Source organism: Drosophila subpulchrella, chromosome 2R (genome assembly GCF_014743375.2).
Source record: "Drosophila subpulchrella strain 33 F10 #4 breed RU33 chromosome 2R, RU_Dsub_v1.1 Primary Assembly, whole genome shotgun sequence".
NCBI lineage: Eukaryota > Metazoa > Arthropoda > Insecta > Diptera > Drosophilidae > Drosophila > Drosophila subpulchrella.
Window position 1 is genome coordinate 9325273 of NC_050611.1, and position 14992 is coordinate 9340264.

The 14992-nt window shown below is 37.7% G+C and overlaps 1 protein-coding gene across 4 annotated transcripts in view; it reads left to right on the forward strand.

The window, feature by feature from the left end:
* The window catches only part of LOC119549124 (mucin-17), a 43713-nt gene that overhangs the window by 11996 nt on the left and 16725 nt on the right, over positions 1 to 14992 (forward strand). For 2 of the 4 annotated variants that reach the window (XM_037856888.1, XM_037856889.1), the window contains 2 exons: positions 2050 to 2183; positions 10278 to 10456. In XM_037856888.1, coding sequence (XP_037712816.1) covers positions 10279 to 10456 — 178 coding nt within the window. In that variant the 5' untranslated portion in view covers positions 2050 to 2183; position 10278. Of the gene's footprint in view, positions 1 to 2049; positions 2184 to 4196; positions 4250 to 10277; positions 10457 to 14992 lie in introns of those variants that run through there. The other 2 variants (XM_037856886.1, XM_037856887.1) reach the window with 1 other exon arrangement.

The following is a 14992-nucleotide window of genomic DNA, read 5'->3' on the forward strand; positions in this document are numbered from 1 at the left end:
AATGAATAAAATTAATGGCAACAGGCCGCGATAAAAGTGGCCCAAAACCAGTTTAGAATACAAGATGGAATAATTTATTCATGGATTCATCATTCGATGCATTGTTCGATAAACCAAATAGAAACTTTTACTTTTCATCATTGTTTCGGGCCATCGTGAGTGCTCATCTGCGAAGACCCTCGAAGAGATCCCCCCTGCAATTAATCTTGGCCAGCTCCAAATCCCCGAACCATCCAATTAGATAACCACGGGCCTACTCACGTGTGGGGGCAGTAGTGAAAGTTTACGGCTCGTTCTAAGCCACTGGGCCAGTCCGGGATCCAAAATCTGAAGTCCGGAATACGTAGACTCAAACTCAGACGATCGCAATTTGCATAAAACACTCATCTAATAAAAGCCCTACGCAGTGGGCAGTCGAGTGCTCGATCTCAAATTGTATGGTATGGTACGTGGAAATGCGTAGAAATCAGATCATGCTATATACATAGGTACCCTTTCGTCGATTGATGATGATGATAGGGCTGGCCTTCTTTATATGGCTAGAGTTTCACTACCAACAAACGATTTTATGTTAAAGATTGCATCGGAAATGCTTAAGTGCATCACGATTCCACTAAAAACTGTTCCGTTTTTGTCTTTTATAATAAAAACTAAAATGTTACTTTGTTTATAATCTATTAGTATAAGCTGTTTTATATTATATGAATTAGTTATATTTAATGACATTTTGTGCAAGACCATTGTTATAAAAATGTAATCAACAAAGAATCTATAAAAAATTTATCAATATTAAATTTTCAGTTTAAATATGGTTTTCTTTATGAGAAAGATTTTATATAACCTTAAAGTATTAAAGTTGTTTAAAAATTGTTATGTTTTCTTGTGAAATATAGAACATTTTTAAGTCCCCTGTATAATTTTCACCATGCTAACTCAGTTATTTGGATGTTATTTAATTGCAGACTTGCTGCAGGCGAGTTTTACTTTCGCATAAAGGTCTGACCTCTCCCCCCCCCCCCCCTGAGTTTTCCCGCCCATCGACATTTTCGCCGGCCATTTCTATGCAAATCAGCTGAGAACACGCACACATCGCAGTTGGGGGGCCCAAAGGAGGCGGCTGGGATGGCCTCATATACTTATAATGGGGCACCGGCTTTCAATACACCGCATGATATGCGATATGGATATGCAAATTCAAAGGGGTTAAGGTGGGTGAAAAGGGGGCGAAGGGAGTTCCCAGGGAGGGCCTAGCCCAATGTGCAAATTCCTTTGGCCACGGGCTTGGCAGGAACGTGACAAAATGAAGTCTGTTTTCGGTATTCAAGCCTTACGTAATGCGCCTGTTCGGGTCTTTAGTTCTGAGCCATTGTAGTATTTGTAGGGCCCGGGGATAATCAAGATTTACGGTCGACTTTCGCCGTTATCACCGACCAATGGGGCTGGGAAATTCAGGAGTCGTCTGCGGATGGCAGATTGTGCCGGAGTTCATGTTCCCTTTTTGGGTCATTGACCGCCCAAAGTGTTGATTGATTCTAATGCAGGAGATTTTTCGACTGCACAGAGAGAAATAACATTACATAATATATATTTTGCAATCTGTTTTAAAGATCATATTGAATGTCAAGTAACATACGTCATTGCATGTGCCTTAAAAATATATTTTATTAGGTACGTAGTTAAATTAACTAGTAGATTTTATTTGATAATGTACCTAATATGTCTTATGACATTTATATAGATCATTTGTTAGCTTGACGAAAACATATTACTAACTAACCTTTTACATTTGAAAATTATTGATGATATTTTATCTTCGTACATGGTTTTTGTATAAGTTCCTAGAGACACATGACCATAGATCATTCTGAGTTTTTGATGAACATGAACTTGATGAGTTCATAAATAGCTTACACTTCTTGGGGATACACATGCCCCACACATGTGTCCCTCGAGACCAGCTGATCCAACCTTGGAACTCACACATTTCGATTGCATCACAACGCCCTCAAATTTACCATTTACTCAATATGTTTTCGTTCTTCTTTTCAGACCACCAACAAAAGAAGTTCAAACAATGTAACGACAACTTAAACGATCTTAATACAATTGAAAGGCGGAAAACTACTGTATTGCCCAAAAACAAAAAAATTAAACAGACCTCAAAAGCACTCCAGCGAAATCAGGTGAGTTGGGCAATGATTTGGAATTGCTTCTTTGGTTGGGAAAGAGTCTCAGATAAATATTGGACCATTATCATAATTCGCCTTGATCTGGATTTATTCTTTCGTCTTAATTCTGTTATAAGGCAATTTAAAATTGCGTTGGGAAATGTTTCTTTTAAAAGGGAAAATAAGCCTCTCTGAGGTGAGATAACCCACCAGTTTTTATGTGTTTCTTTTATAAACTTCTGTCTGTCTCGTTGGGATTAGCTAAATTTATGTTTACGGGTGGAAGGAACCCTTCAAATGTCACTGTACGTGCAGCATTAAAATGTAAAATGTACGAGTGGAGGTACCTCCACCTGTATATATGTTAATATATATACTTATTCGCACCTGGGCAAAGTCTCTGTTGTTATGGTAATGTGAGCTTCGTTTTGGGGCTTCGTTCCCATTACAATAACATTTTTGCTTCATTGTTTGCAAAGACCTTGGTGGCAGATCGACCTTGAATCTGCGTGTAATTCAAACCGTATAATCAGACTGATTAGCCCATAAACCAAAGGGCTTAACACCTTCTCGCCGGAAAGAAGCATTAACTCAGCCAAAGAAAAGCCGAACAACCTTGTGATGTCCTCCGTTTTTGATGGCTTAATTTCTTTTTTGGCCAAACCCATAAACCAGGCAGTCGGGCTTGCCGATATCCTTCAGTAATTTCAAGAAGGTGGAAAGGCTGAGCACTTGCGGAAAATTTCCACCGACTTGGCCACTCTCCAAAGTCACAAGGATACAGGGATTCTGTTGCTGAGAGGAAGGAAGTCGGTTCCTTTTTGCCTTATTTGGTTATTCGGTGACAGACTTCTGACAATTTCGTTGACTAGGTCAGGCTCTCTCCTTTTTGGCAAGGGTATAAATGTGTGTTGGCTTCACTTTTGGTTTCTATGGCCGGAAATGCGACTGCGCAAAGAGAGGAGGAAGAGTTATAGAGGTCCTGGCAACATTTGGTCGGCAACATTTTTATAACTATTTTACAGAAACTTTTAAGGCTCTAGGCTTAAGATAGATATTTCTGGCTTCCAAAACAATAAAATAGAGTATTATTTTGATCTATTTGATTAAATTTAAAATAAGTTCGAAACTATAGATTAGCTTATTTGAAACCCGACATAAAGGAGTTTAGGTATATTAAATAAGAACCTAATTATTAATTTGTGATATATAGTTGATCCTACTGGGTCTCATATAGTATTTGGATTAGATAAATATAAATTGGGGAATTTCAAAGTGAAATATAATTTTTTTTAACCCATTTTTATAAGTATTGGTATCTTAAAAAATAAAAACTTTGAGCCTTTTATTTTTATTCTAATTTTTCGGGCATAAAACAAGGCCATTAAAAAAAATAAATTTTTCACAACAATATTTGTTTGAAATATTTCAAAATTCCTGTTGTAGGATTCAAAACTAAACCTTAGTATTGCATTTGTAAAATTGACACTGAAATTGCGAACTAGTAGAATAAGTAAAATACTCCAAATTAGGATTAAATTATTATTATTTAAAGTCTTAAAACCTTTTTCAGAAAACGCTATGAGGTAAATTGATTTAAAATAATTATAGTTCATTCCAAAACCTCTTATGTTAAGGGTATTTTATTGATTCGACTAGTAAGAGTTCCAAAGGCCCATATATTCTTGGCAACATAAATCCAGTGGATGTAAAACTTTATGAGCAACGATGCTGCGATGCCGCCCACGCAAAAAGAGCAAGAGAGATGGCTGAGAAGGGGGAAAGGGATGCCGAACCGAGAGCACAGCTCGCAGTTGCGCTCCTTGACCTTGGGCACGAACGCACTTATAGACCCCCGATTCCACATGCCCCGTAATCCCCAAACTGCTTTACCCTTCGGCACTCCGAAATCCGCACAGAGATTCCGATTCAGTCGCTCATTTCCAGCAGCCACAAGTTGTGGCCACGCGGATGGAATAAAAACGGGTACAAACTGTGAAGTTCGAAAAGTGTTTTCATGGTGAACGGCGAAGATCCCCCGCAATGTCAGCTAGTCCCACCGATTCGGATCTGGATCTGCAGTATGTAAAAAAAGGGAAACATTACAATACCATCTGGCTGTCCATTAAAACAACGGAAAAAGTAAACAGCAAATAAATTAACAACAGCATCTTATTTTTACTTGGGTTCACAATCTCTGAATCAGCATCATCTCTGCGTCATCATAATCATCGTTATAGCAACGCTCTTATCGGAACTTTTGCCCTGACCCCTCCCCACCTATTGATTTCCATCGATTTCCATCTATCATACACAGATTCACAGATTGATTGATAAGAAGGTGGGGACATTTTCATGAGCCCCTCGAATGGGCCTCGGGTTCAAAGTTCGCATTTGTCAAATGGAGCGAAAACCGGGACTGTATAAACACCAGAGCCGTTTGAAGAGCCCAATCAAACAGAAGAAGATGCGATTAAATGGGCCTAGAAAAACAATGGTCTGGTAGGGAATTAGACTCCCCTGGGACGGTAGATAATTTATTGGCATTTGGGAGCCTCTCTTAATAGCCTCTGGATTGAATTTCAAATTAATGAATAAATATTAAGGGTAAATAGTGTATAAAAGCTAAAGAAATTTAGCTTGGTTTGTATACTTAAGTCTTCAGTTCTTTTGTACCCAGAATGCACTTAATATAAATTGCTTTTGGTATATTATGAATTAAATATATTTTTTTAACAAGTAAATATATAACTAAAAAAATACATTTAAGGTTTGCTAATTTATTTCCTTATCAGCCTAACGCCCACTTGGCAATACTTGTCTTAAATTTCGGAAATTGTTGAAGCAGTTAAAATAAAGCTAATTGCATTTCTCTTGACCAAATATTATCTGAAATATTTATGTTCTTCTCCCCCGTTTGTGTATATTTTACACTCAAGTGGTATTTTGTATACACAAGAAACATCCATCTTTTGCCTCATAAATAAGTAAATATTTCATTTTCCCGTCGTTTTCAATTAAGATTCTTAATAAAGTTGTTGAAAATGTAAACAAGAAATCCGTTTAAATATATATGCTGGTGTAGAGAAAATGAAAGTGTGGGTAATATGATTTATTAAAACCGAATTTTGCATTCAAACGCATATTACATTAGTATAAAATGACCGTTTTTAATCCCCATCTTTGGCATTTTCACACTTTGAGACGACCTTCAAGAGGCCCCAAACGACCCCGATTCGCATTTTGTCGAAAGTCGTAGAAGCCTGGTCATTAAAATTGATGACAGATCCATTCAGTTGGTGGCAAATAAAATGCGGTAATACTCCGGACTACGGAGGTTGTGCACCGTGTGATTTGCGATGAGCATGCACTTTTGTTCGGTTGTTTGCTTTTCTTTCTCGGGCTGAGTTGTGTGAGCTTTCCGGTCAGGGGCACTTTCCTTTTCAGTTTGTCCAGCTCTTTAGCTTGGCCATTATGCCACTTGGCCGTTTTGCAATGACGCTTGCTGACCAGCCAGCCATTGGGAATTGTGCTGAAGTGTCGCTAGCAAGTGGGTACACAAGGGAAAAACGTCAGAGAAGTGATACCTTGTCGTATTTCTCAGCATAACAACAATTTTTCAATCTGTTGCCAAATCTAATGCAACGAGGAATGTAAATTAATTGTTTCATAATTAATTTACATGTGTATGTATATTAGATTTGAAGGAAATCATTTTTCAACATTACAAAAATTGAAAAAATTCTTCTATGATAGGTTATATCATATATATCATTTTCCAAAAGGAGAATAGTAAAATTGGTCTTTTAATTACATTACAATACACTACATATTTAAATTTTACTTTTCGTAACTAAAATCAGAAGAGCTTTACTGTGTGGTATTTTTATAGACATTTTATGATATTCAATTTATGATGCAAGTTATATATTATGGATGATGTAATTTGTTGATTTTCATCAGGGTTGAGAATCGTCTATAAAAATTATTAGAGGTTATTATTACTTGTAGTGAATTAAATTCACTGAAATTATTATAAAGCTGTATATTATCAAATTATTCCAAGGCATTTAAAATGTTTTTTCAGTTATATAAGGTTCAGTAAAGTTATATTATTTCAAGGTATTCCAAATACTAAAGGCGCTCACTTTTAAAGAATCATTATTTTATTTTCAAATAGAAAAAATATTTCCTATTAAACTAAATGATTTCAGATTCTGTAGAATCATTATTTTATTTTCAAATAGAAAAAATATTTCCGATAAAGCTAAATGATTTCAGATTCTGTAGCATTTAATCCTGTGAGATAAAAGTGTGGGATTTAACGACCTTTTGGTTCCTAAAAAACTTAATCAACTCTCTTCTTATTTTTCTCCGTGTTGTTAATGGCTTTAACAAATTCGAGAATACCGAAGCTCGCTTCGAGATGAGTTTGCCTTGGAGTTAGAGCCACAAATCGGCTTCCTGGCCCATTGTCTAGGCCTCCTCGTAATTAAGTTGGCAAATTTGTGTAATGAGCGAGTGCAATTATACAGGCTGCTCCGTGTTTGGGCCTATGCAAATGCCACACATAATTATAGTTTGTGGCCGCTGCCTGTTTTCTTTACTTTGGGCTGTTTTGGTTTTGGCTTTGTTTTCCTTTGGTTTTCGCTTTTATTTTTATTTATATTTTCATTTTCCCTGCAGTGTTTGCCCACTCTGCCAAGTGAGTGTGTGCTCATCTGCGAAATGCAAATGAAAGTCAAAGTTAATTTGTTAGATTTCCACGTTGAGATACAAGCTCGCGAGTCCGCGGGCAAAAACTGCGTGTCGGTGATGAGTTACTTTTGCGGCTACGGTTAAGGAAAAAAAATTAAGATAAAAGTGCCAGACCACGTCTCAATTTTCCGTCTGCCTCGAGTCTCGTCGCGGTGGAAAAACGCTGGAAAAACTCTCGAAGGGAAAAATCAAAGGTGGCATTTTCATTACGGCCTGTCTGCCTGGAAAATGCGGCATACTTTCGGGCTGTGAATCAATTACTGCGGCGGAAAATTAATTGGATTTTAATGCCTGCAGAGCTCTTCAGACGGCAGAAAAAACTCAAGATTTAAGTATACTTTAAGAAATTAAGAGAAAATAACTTTATGATTACCTAAAGAATTTAAATTGATTATCTATAAATTCAAATTGAATTTTAGTTTAATTTAATCTAAGCATAAACCAAGTTTTAGATTTACAACATTTTTTGTTTATTTATTTGTTAGGTTATAAAAGGGAAAATGTTATCTCCCAATGATATAAACTTTTTTTAACCTCCAGGGCCTTCAAAAAATTATAGTTATAAAAAATGTTTATCGAAAAAAATCTCTCAAAATGAATTGGCTTAACTTTATGTGTTATATAAAATGCATTAAAGAATTAACTGAATTTAAATAGCTTCGAGTGTAACAATCGCTACCAAACCTGACTCATAAACTACAGTATTTAGCGTACTAATTCCCCCTACATGTCCAGCTCAATTGGCAACCTAAATGAATTTCGCCTTGGCATTCCCCCAAGTTCAATGTCAAAATCGTATTTAGTTGACTGTTCGCCAACCCATTCCTCCCCCATTAAAACAGATATATCATCTATATAGGACTTAGACCCCCCAGTCATTCCGTTTAATTAACCAATTCTCCAAACGAAATGAACATTTTCCAGCTGTGCTGGCTGTGTTGCTCATTTGTCTGCTCCAATCAACATCATCGTCATCGCGGTTTTTATCATCATTACAGAGCTCTTCATCGTTTCATCAACTGCACCCAGGCACCCATGCACCCATGCACTTATGCACTTACATATACACCCACTAGTGTCGACACGAATCCGCGGCTGCAGTTTCCATTTCAATGCGCAAAAAACGCTTAAACTGCAATTTGCGCTTGTTTTTCGAGGGGGGATTTTGGAAAAAAAAAGGTACCAAAAGGGGTGTGTTCTCCCCACTAATTAGCACATCAAATTCACTGTGCACACGGAACACGTCGGGGGGGGGGGGGGTCTGTTGCCTTAAAGGGTCAAATGCCAGCCCAACGCGGTATTTGGACAGCCCAACTAACTGGGTTAACTCTCTGGCTCTTTGGAGCGTTAATCCCTCGCCCTCAACCGCACTAATTACAAATTACTTGCTGTAAATGTGTTTGAGAAATTTAGCAAACCACCTAAAAGTATGCAGTTAAATGCGGGTAAACTGCACCTATTTTAATTTAAACAAGCATTTTAATTACCCAACAAAATGAGTTAGTGGTTCTTAGTATATGACCCTCATCTAAAAAGTTTTAGTATTTATAAATCATATTAAAATCGAATGAAAATTTGCTTTACTTTAGGACAGAGCGGTATGAAAATATTTTATTCATCTCGAAAATGATGGTAGCCGAGAAAAAACCGTTCTCGTCAGTCTCGATTTCAGTATTTTCGTGCTCAATACCACTCCAAGCGCGCTTTCTCCAAAATCAAGTAGAAGTGCTCTTGATTTGAGAAATCTTTTTTGAAAAAAGTAGTCTTAATTTGAGTAATAGTATTCGCGGTTTTGAGAAGGAGAATTCTCGAGTTAAAGCCCATACGCTCTTGTTTTTAAGAGTAAATCGTTCTTGATTTTGATAAAAATATCTCTCTCTTAGGTATCTCACAATTGGCTTGAATTGGTAATACAAGAAGTATTTTATAGGCTCATGTGGGTGGTATCTTGATTTATGCTTATATTTTAATCAAAGTTAATATGGTCGTAAATTTCAAGCGTATTGCATTTTTTGTAAATTATCTAAAAACGCTTGACGTTTACATTTAATTTTTCATTTTTATTTACACCACTTGTAAATCATCTTTGCGATTTAAGATATGCTCCTTGTCCCCACATTTCGTCCCGCCTGATGTAACATAAATCTCGAAACGTCTGTGAGTGTTCGGCATCCCCGAACTTGGCATGAATCATCCGTTTGGTAACCCATTACTCACGTCCCATTCTTGCGGCGCCAAAACAAAGGCAAAATAAAGCCAAAGACAGCAAATACAGACCATGAGCCAAAGGCATATGCACATCCACAACGTCTGCGGGCCACAGAGTTCAGATAAAGGGGCAAATTCCTAGTTGAAAATAGCTTTCCTTGAAATGCCTTTGGATCCAAGCGATTCGAGAGAATCCGCCGAACAAATGGAAAATGCATTCTGCTCTTGCCGGGCCATGACATTTATTTATTGGTCGATTCGGGGTGATCAAGTGGGTTGACTGAACTGACAGTGGGATGGTCCCAAGAGCAGTCATTTTTGGCATTTACGCCCATGTGATTCACTATGATATGCTAAAACATTAAATATATGGTAATTTATTTACATAGAATATAGAAGACTTTGTTGTATTTTAAAATCTACAATTTCTGAATCATAAATAAGAATATTTCACCTGGTAGTTGTTGTATCTAACTTAAGTTGTTGAATCATTAGATAATTTATAGTTCTCATGAATCAATAGATGAATATTGTTAATCGCTCATTTTCATTTTTTTTTTATGGCGAATTTGTAAATTTTTTTGTAGATCTTAAAAAGTATATAATATTTTTGTATTATCATCAAACTGGATTGGTAAACTTTCTTGTTGCCATCTTCCGTTGACAACCGATTACTTTAATTGCGAAAATGTGGCAACTTTTTCATATATGATTATCCATAATTAAAAAGCCAGCAGATCAAATTAGCCAGCCTTAAATAAGTAATTGTTTTAATAATCCCCACAAAATGCTATTAAATACCACAACCTGAGGACTCTTTAACCCAATTGCCCTGTCACTCTGTCATTTTGCAGACTGAGTTTTTCCGCAAGGTTGTGGTGGAAGTTGCTTTTATCGCGAATGCAATATGACATTTAATTTCCCGCAGAACACCGCCATAATGTAGATCCATTAGCGCGGTGTGGCAGGACGTCAGGATGTCAAGTGAGTGATGGGTTCTTGGTAGAAAGTGTGGAATCCATAAGTGTACTATATTACGGAAGAGACCAAACTCCCACCAGAGATATTTCCCTTGCACTAATACCGCATTTTTGCAGATGGCAATTACAAATAGTTTTCCCCCTCTTTTCGCCCCCCAAACAGCATGTCTTCCGGCCTGATGTCGTGTGTGAGGGAAAACTCGCCGCCGCTGGAATCGGAGTTGGATGCCAGTGGAGCCGGGGGACCATTGTCATTGCCGGAGGGCCACGCCCACGCCCACGCAGTCACCTCTACGCCCATCTCCAGTCCAGGAAACGATGCCCACCAATCCCCAACCGCCGGTGAGTTACCTAATTGCTCTTATAATACTAGGAAAAACTAAGCAAACAAACAAGCAAATTCGTATATATCCCATATATTCCTGCTGGGGAATTTCTCGTTAGGCTGCAATATTAAATCATTCAAGTGCGGATTGTGGGATTATGAAATTGCCTTGGGGCCCTACGGCTCTCGTTCTCCGGGTTTCACTTACAATATTGAAGATTTCTCCCTCACGTGTTCATCATTTCGAGAAAATCCCCCAGGACATGGGTTGCGAAAAAGGTTCGCTGATTGCCAAAGGCTTGGCGTTTGGTTTGATTGCCATCCCCAAAGGTTGACGGCAGTTTGGCTGGGGTTAACATGGGCTTTATGGATGCTTTATGGCCTTTGGATATCTGTTTGCTTTGTGCTGGAATTGCCAAAAAAAGCAATGCTATACAACGTTACCTTAGGGTATAGGTAGAGTTTTATATTCAGTTTTGTTTAAAAATACAATAAAAGTGGATAGAGTGGAAAACTACTGATTTATTTAATGATACTATAGCTTTTTTATTAGAATAAAATTTTTGCCAAGAATCACTTGCTATAAACGCTTTAGGTATTATAATAAAATGCATATAAAATTAAGAGTGACGCCATAAAGTGATCCCTAAAAATAAATTGAGCCTTAGGATGTGAACAGAAAACAGTGCATACATTATTAAAGTTAAATCAATTCCCTATACTAAACCTTGGCTAAAAATGACTGCAGATTGGATTACATCACTCTCTAGAGTAATGCCATAGATCATATGGAACGAGATAGAGGCTTCCTTGAAAAACTAAGTGAACCAGCTTTGTTTGCAGCGGTTTTGCAGAGTTCAGATCTGTGAACCCTCTGCAGATACGGATAGTTAGGATAGTGTGCAAAAGACCCAACAAAGCCGCACTATTGTAAACACCCTACATGTGGTTAGGGCTTAGCCGACTTAGGCCGATGGTTTGGTAAAAGTAAACAGAGAGATGTAAGAGTTCGTTTGCTGGTTTCTTATTTTGTTTCGTATGTGCATAATTAGTGGGTTGTTTTGGCCCCGGATTCAAATACAGATGCACACACAATGAGTGCGAGATAAAAGTGGCCATAATACATATTCAGATTGAGCCACATTCAAATGGGTATAGCATACGTATTATATGTACCTTAGTTCACATGAGAACCGGCCTTTGTCTATTTGTTTTCGTTGGGCTCGGCCTCATAGGCCACCGACAACTGAATAACTGGATAATGTTTATATAATTGTGGGTAATACCATGTAGCTACACGTGTTAATTAACGCCCCCCCGACTTTCTAAGCTTAATGCAAGTCCGCAGCTAAAATCGACCACAAAGGTTCTGGCTTTGGCTTCGTAATGGGAATAGGTATAGGAAGCTATATCCATTTTGGGGCACTCGAACTGGGGTCGTTATGACAACACCCACAAAGAAATGCCATCAACAATAACGGACCATGTACATAATGTATGTACAACTAAGTTTCAACATGAATAAATGGGCATAAACAGCAGGTTCGAGTCGGATCGGTGAACAGTGGGTGAAATCGTATAGATGGTATTATTTTCATCATAACTACCTTTGAGAATTTATTTAATTTTGTCGGTATTTATTATTATTTGTTAGTCAGTGCTAAAAAAAAGCAATGTTTTCTTTATTAAATCAAATTTGGATTTTAAAAACCCATACCAAATACAAAAAAAAAGGTTCTTAAAAGGTTCCAAAAATTCCCAAATAAAACATATGTTTTTATGTTGATCATTTCTGCAAACTGAGGTCCCAAATACATTTTTTTGTCCTGTAAATTCTACTGATTTGGCTAGTAATATTAAAGCCAGTGCTACAAAGTTTTTGTTGGCAACCCACTACAAAGTCTAGCTGTGTTTACTGTAAACATATGGTTCATTAATATTTTATTGACGGCTTTTTTGCCCATTAATCAGACTTTATGGCCCACTGTGTCTGTTGCTAACAGTGCTCTGTTAGCCGCTTTAGACGCCTTGCAGACACCTGCAGTGGGCCAAGAAACGCTAATCAGTCCGAATTGGCAACACAACCTGGCCAATAAGCCCAATCCCGCTGTCGATGACTCGATTCGATTCATTTTCGCCGAGTTCAGTTGAGTACGGCCGGTTCGGTTTTTTCTGTTTTGTGGGGTCTGTTCGGCCTTTTCGCTTCGTTTCGTTTTCGTAGATTTCAATTTCAGTTCCCGAGAGTGGGTATTTTTTTTGTTTGTGTCTGTGTTGTTGCGTTGGGGGTCTGTTATTTCGATTTCCACGGCGGTCTTTCGCGTTGTCCCATTGATTCAATTCATTCTGTGCGCTCCGCTCCACCTGAACAGGTGAGCAATTTCGCTGTCGAACGCGCCGGTTATTGCACTAATTGAATTGTCTTCGCTGTCGCTGATTGCAATCGCAATATTCAATCGAATCCGTAATCCCGCTTCGCAATTCGCAATCCGTCTGCGATCAATCCGAGTCCCGAAAGATACAAAGATACAGAGCCACAAGAGTCAACAAAGTTTAATCGATAATATCGGGGAAACATCCACCATTCGAGTCATCGAACTAAGTGCGAAGTGTGATATGAAGTGAAGTTAAAGTAAAGCGTAGATACGTATACTTAAAGATATTTATGCCATACTGTGTCTTCTAACTGAAACAAGCTTGTTTACAATAGGCAACAATCAGTAAAGTAAACAGCTCGGTTGAATAAAACATCTGCCGCTCTTTTTGGCATTGCAATAAATATTTAAACAGGTAATAAAAAGTATTGTATTTTTTGTCTAGAACGAAAGGGAATTTATGGTGAATTCGTGTGCTATATAACCACATTTTTGTTTGAGGTTGTATTTAAATTTTTTTGGACAGTTGAGTGCCTCGAAACATGTACTGATCAGAATAGTATAGCACCAATTAAAACATAGATTTCAAACCTATTCACCTATTTAACCCCATTTTTATTTTGAGGTTGTATTTCAATTATTTGACTGTTGAGTGCCCCGTAAAAAATCATGATCAGAATGGTATAGCCCCAATTAATACGCCTATATATGTAAGCATAGAGTTCAAACCTATTCACCTATCGCCTCATTAAATAATGGACCATTATATAAGTTGACATGAGTTTGGGGCTTATCATACGATGATGATGATGAGTTTGGGTTCAATCCCATTCAAAGAAACCTCGTTACGAGGAGCTGGAGATTGGGGCAAATAACCAGACGCCTCTAATTGAAGTGCCATATGAGTTGTGTAATCAACTTGCTGCGTACCGCTGGTCGTTGTGATTTGTCGCGTTCGAGTGCGAACAACTCAAATAAAGGCACTACGTTTTGGCCAGGCTAAGACCGATAAGACCATGGCCATTGGCACGCAGACGACTGATTGCAGGTGAAGTCTTTTGGTCTCAAGATTGGCCATAGGTCTTCTTTCGAAAAGAGACGGATTGGTACTCCGATTTTATATAAAATGTAAAGAACGAAGAAAAGGTTTAAGTGCACATCAATTATTTTAATTAACATATTTGTGGTAGAAAGCAAGTTTACGTTAATCATTTACAGGTACTTATTAGGAGAAAGAAGTGGGTTCTTCTTAGAACATGGGACTTTCAAAGGAAATTGGCTCAAGTTGAAAGGTTTAAAAAATATTTGTTTTCGTTCTTTTGAATACCAATTTCATTTACCGATTTCAATTATAACTGATTCCAAAACAATTATAGTTAACTAGAAACGATAATGAAAGTCTAATACCCTTGCAATTATAATTATAAATTTTTATAAGTCAATATATGCACATTTCCGATAAAATATAATCCTAAGACCATGATATGTTATTATCTAAATATAAGTACTAGCTTTTAATATATTTATGTTCTAGTATTGCGAAATAATGAAACTAAAAGTAATACTCAAAGTAGCACTTACTCAAGGGGCATTACTTTTTGTGCCCATTTTCTTTTCCTCAGCAATCTTTGATAGTTCTCCGATAGCTCCACTACCCATTTATTTATAGCTATTTGGCATTATGTCTAATCTATATAGCCGCAAATGCAGCGATACTGTATCTCCGTTTCTATTTGAAAGAATTACGCAGCAGTTGATTGGAAATTCAACGATTATTGGCCGTGTTGATGTAATTAATCATACGCCTTGTTGGACTCTTTGACCAACGAACTCAGCGAACCTTGGCTAATCCATCGGCATATAGCATTCAATTCTCGAGGTTTGCAGCATTGCAATTTACTATATGCACGAGTAAAGCCAACATTTGAAGGCCCCGAGAGACCCGTTTTTATTTTATTTTTTCCCCTGCAAGAGTTGTGCAATTCTTGGAGCTTTTGTTTACCTCTTCGGGGCTTCGGTTGCTGGTTCTTCTGACTCGTTCTCCATGGTGGCTCGCTATTTTTATTCCACGCAAGTGAACTCAGCACTTGTTAAGCGGATAAGCTGCCCACATGCGGTGTTCCCGGGGGGCGGTCGGGTGGGATGTGGGCGTGGCCCACTTGACCTTACCCAATACAACAA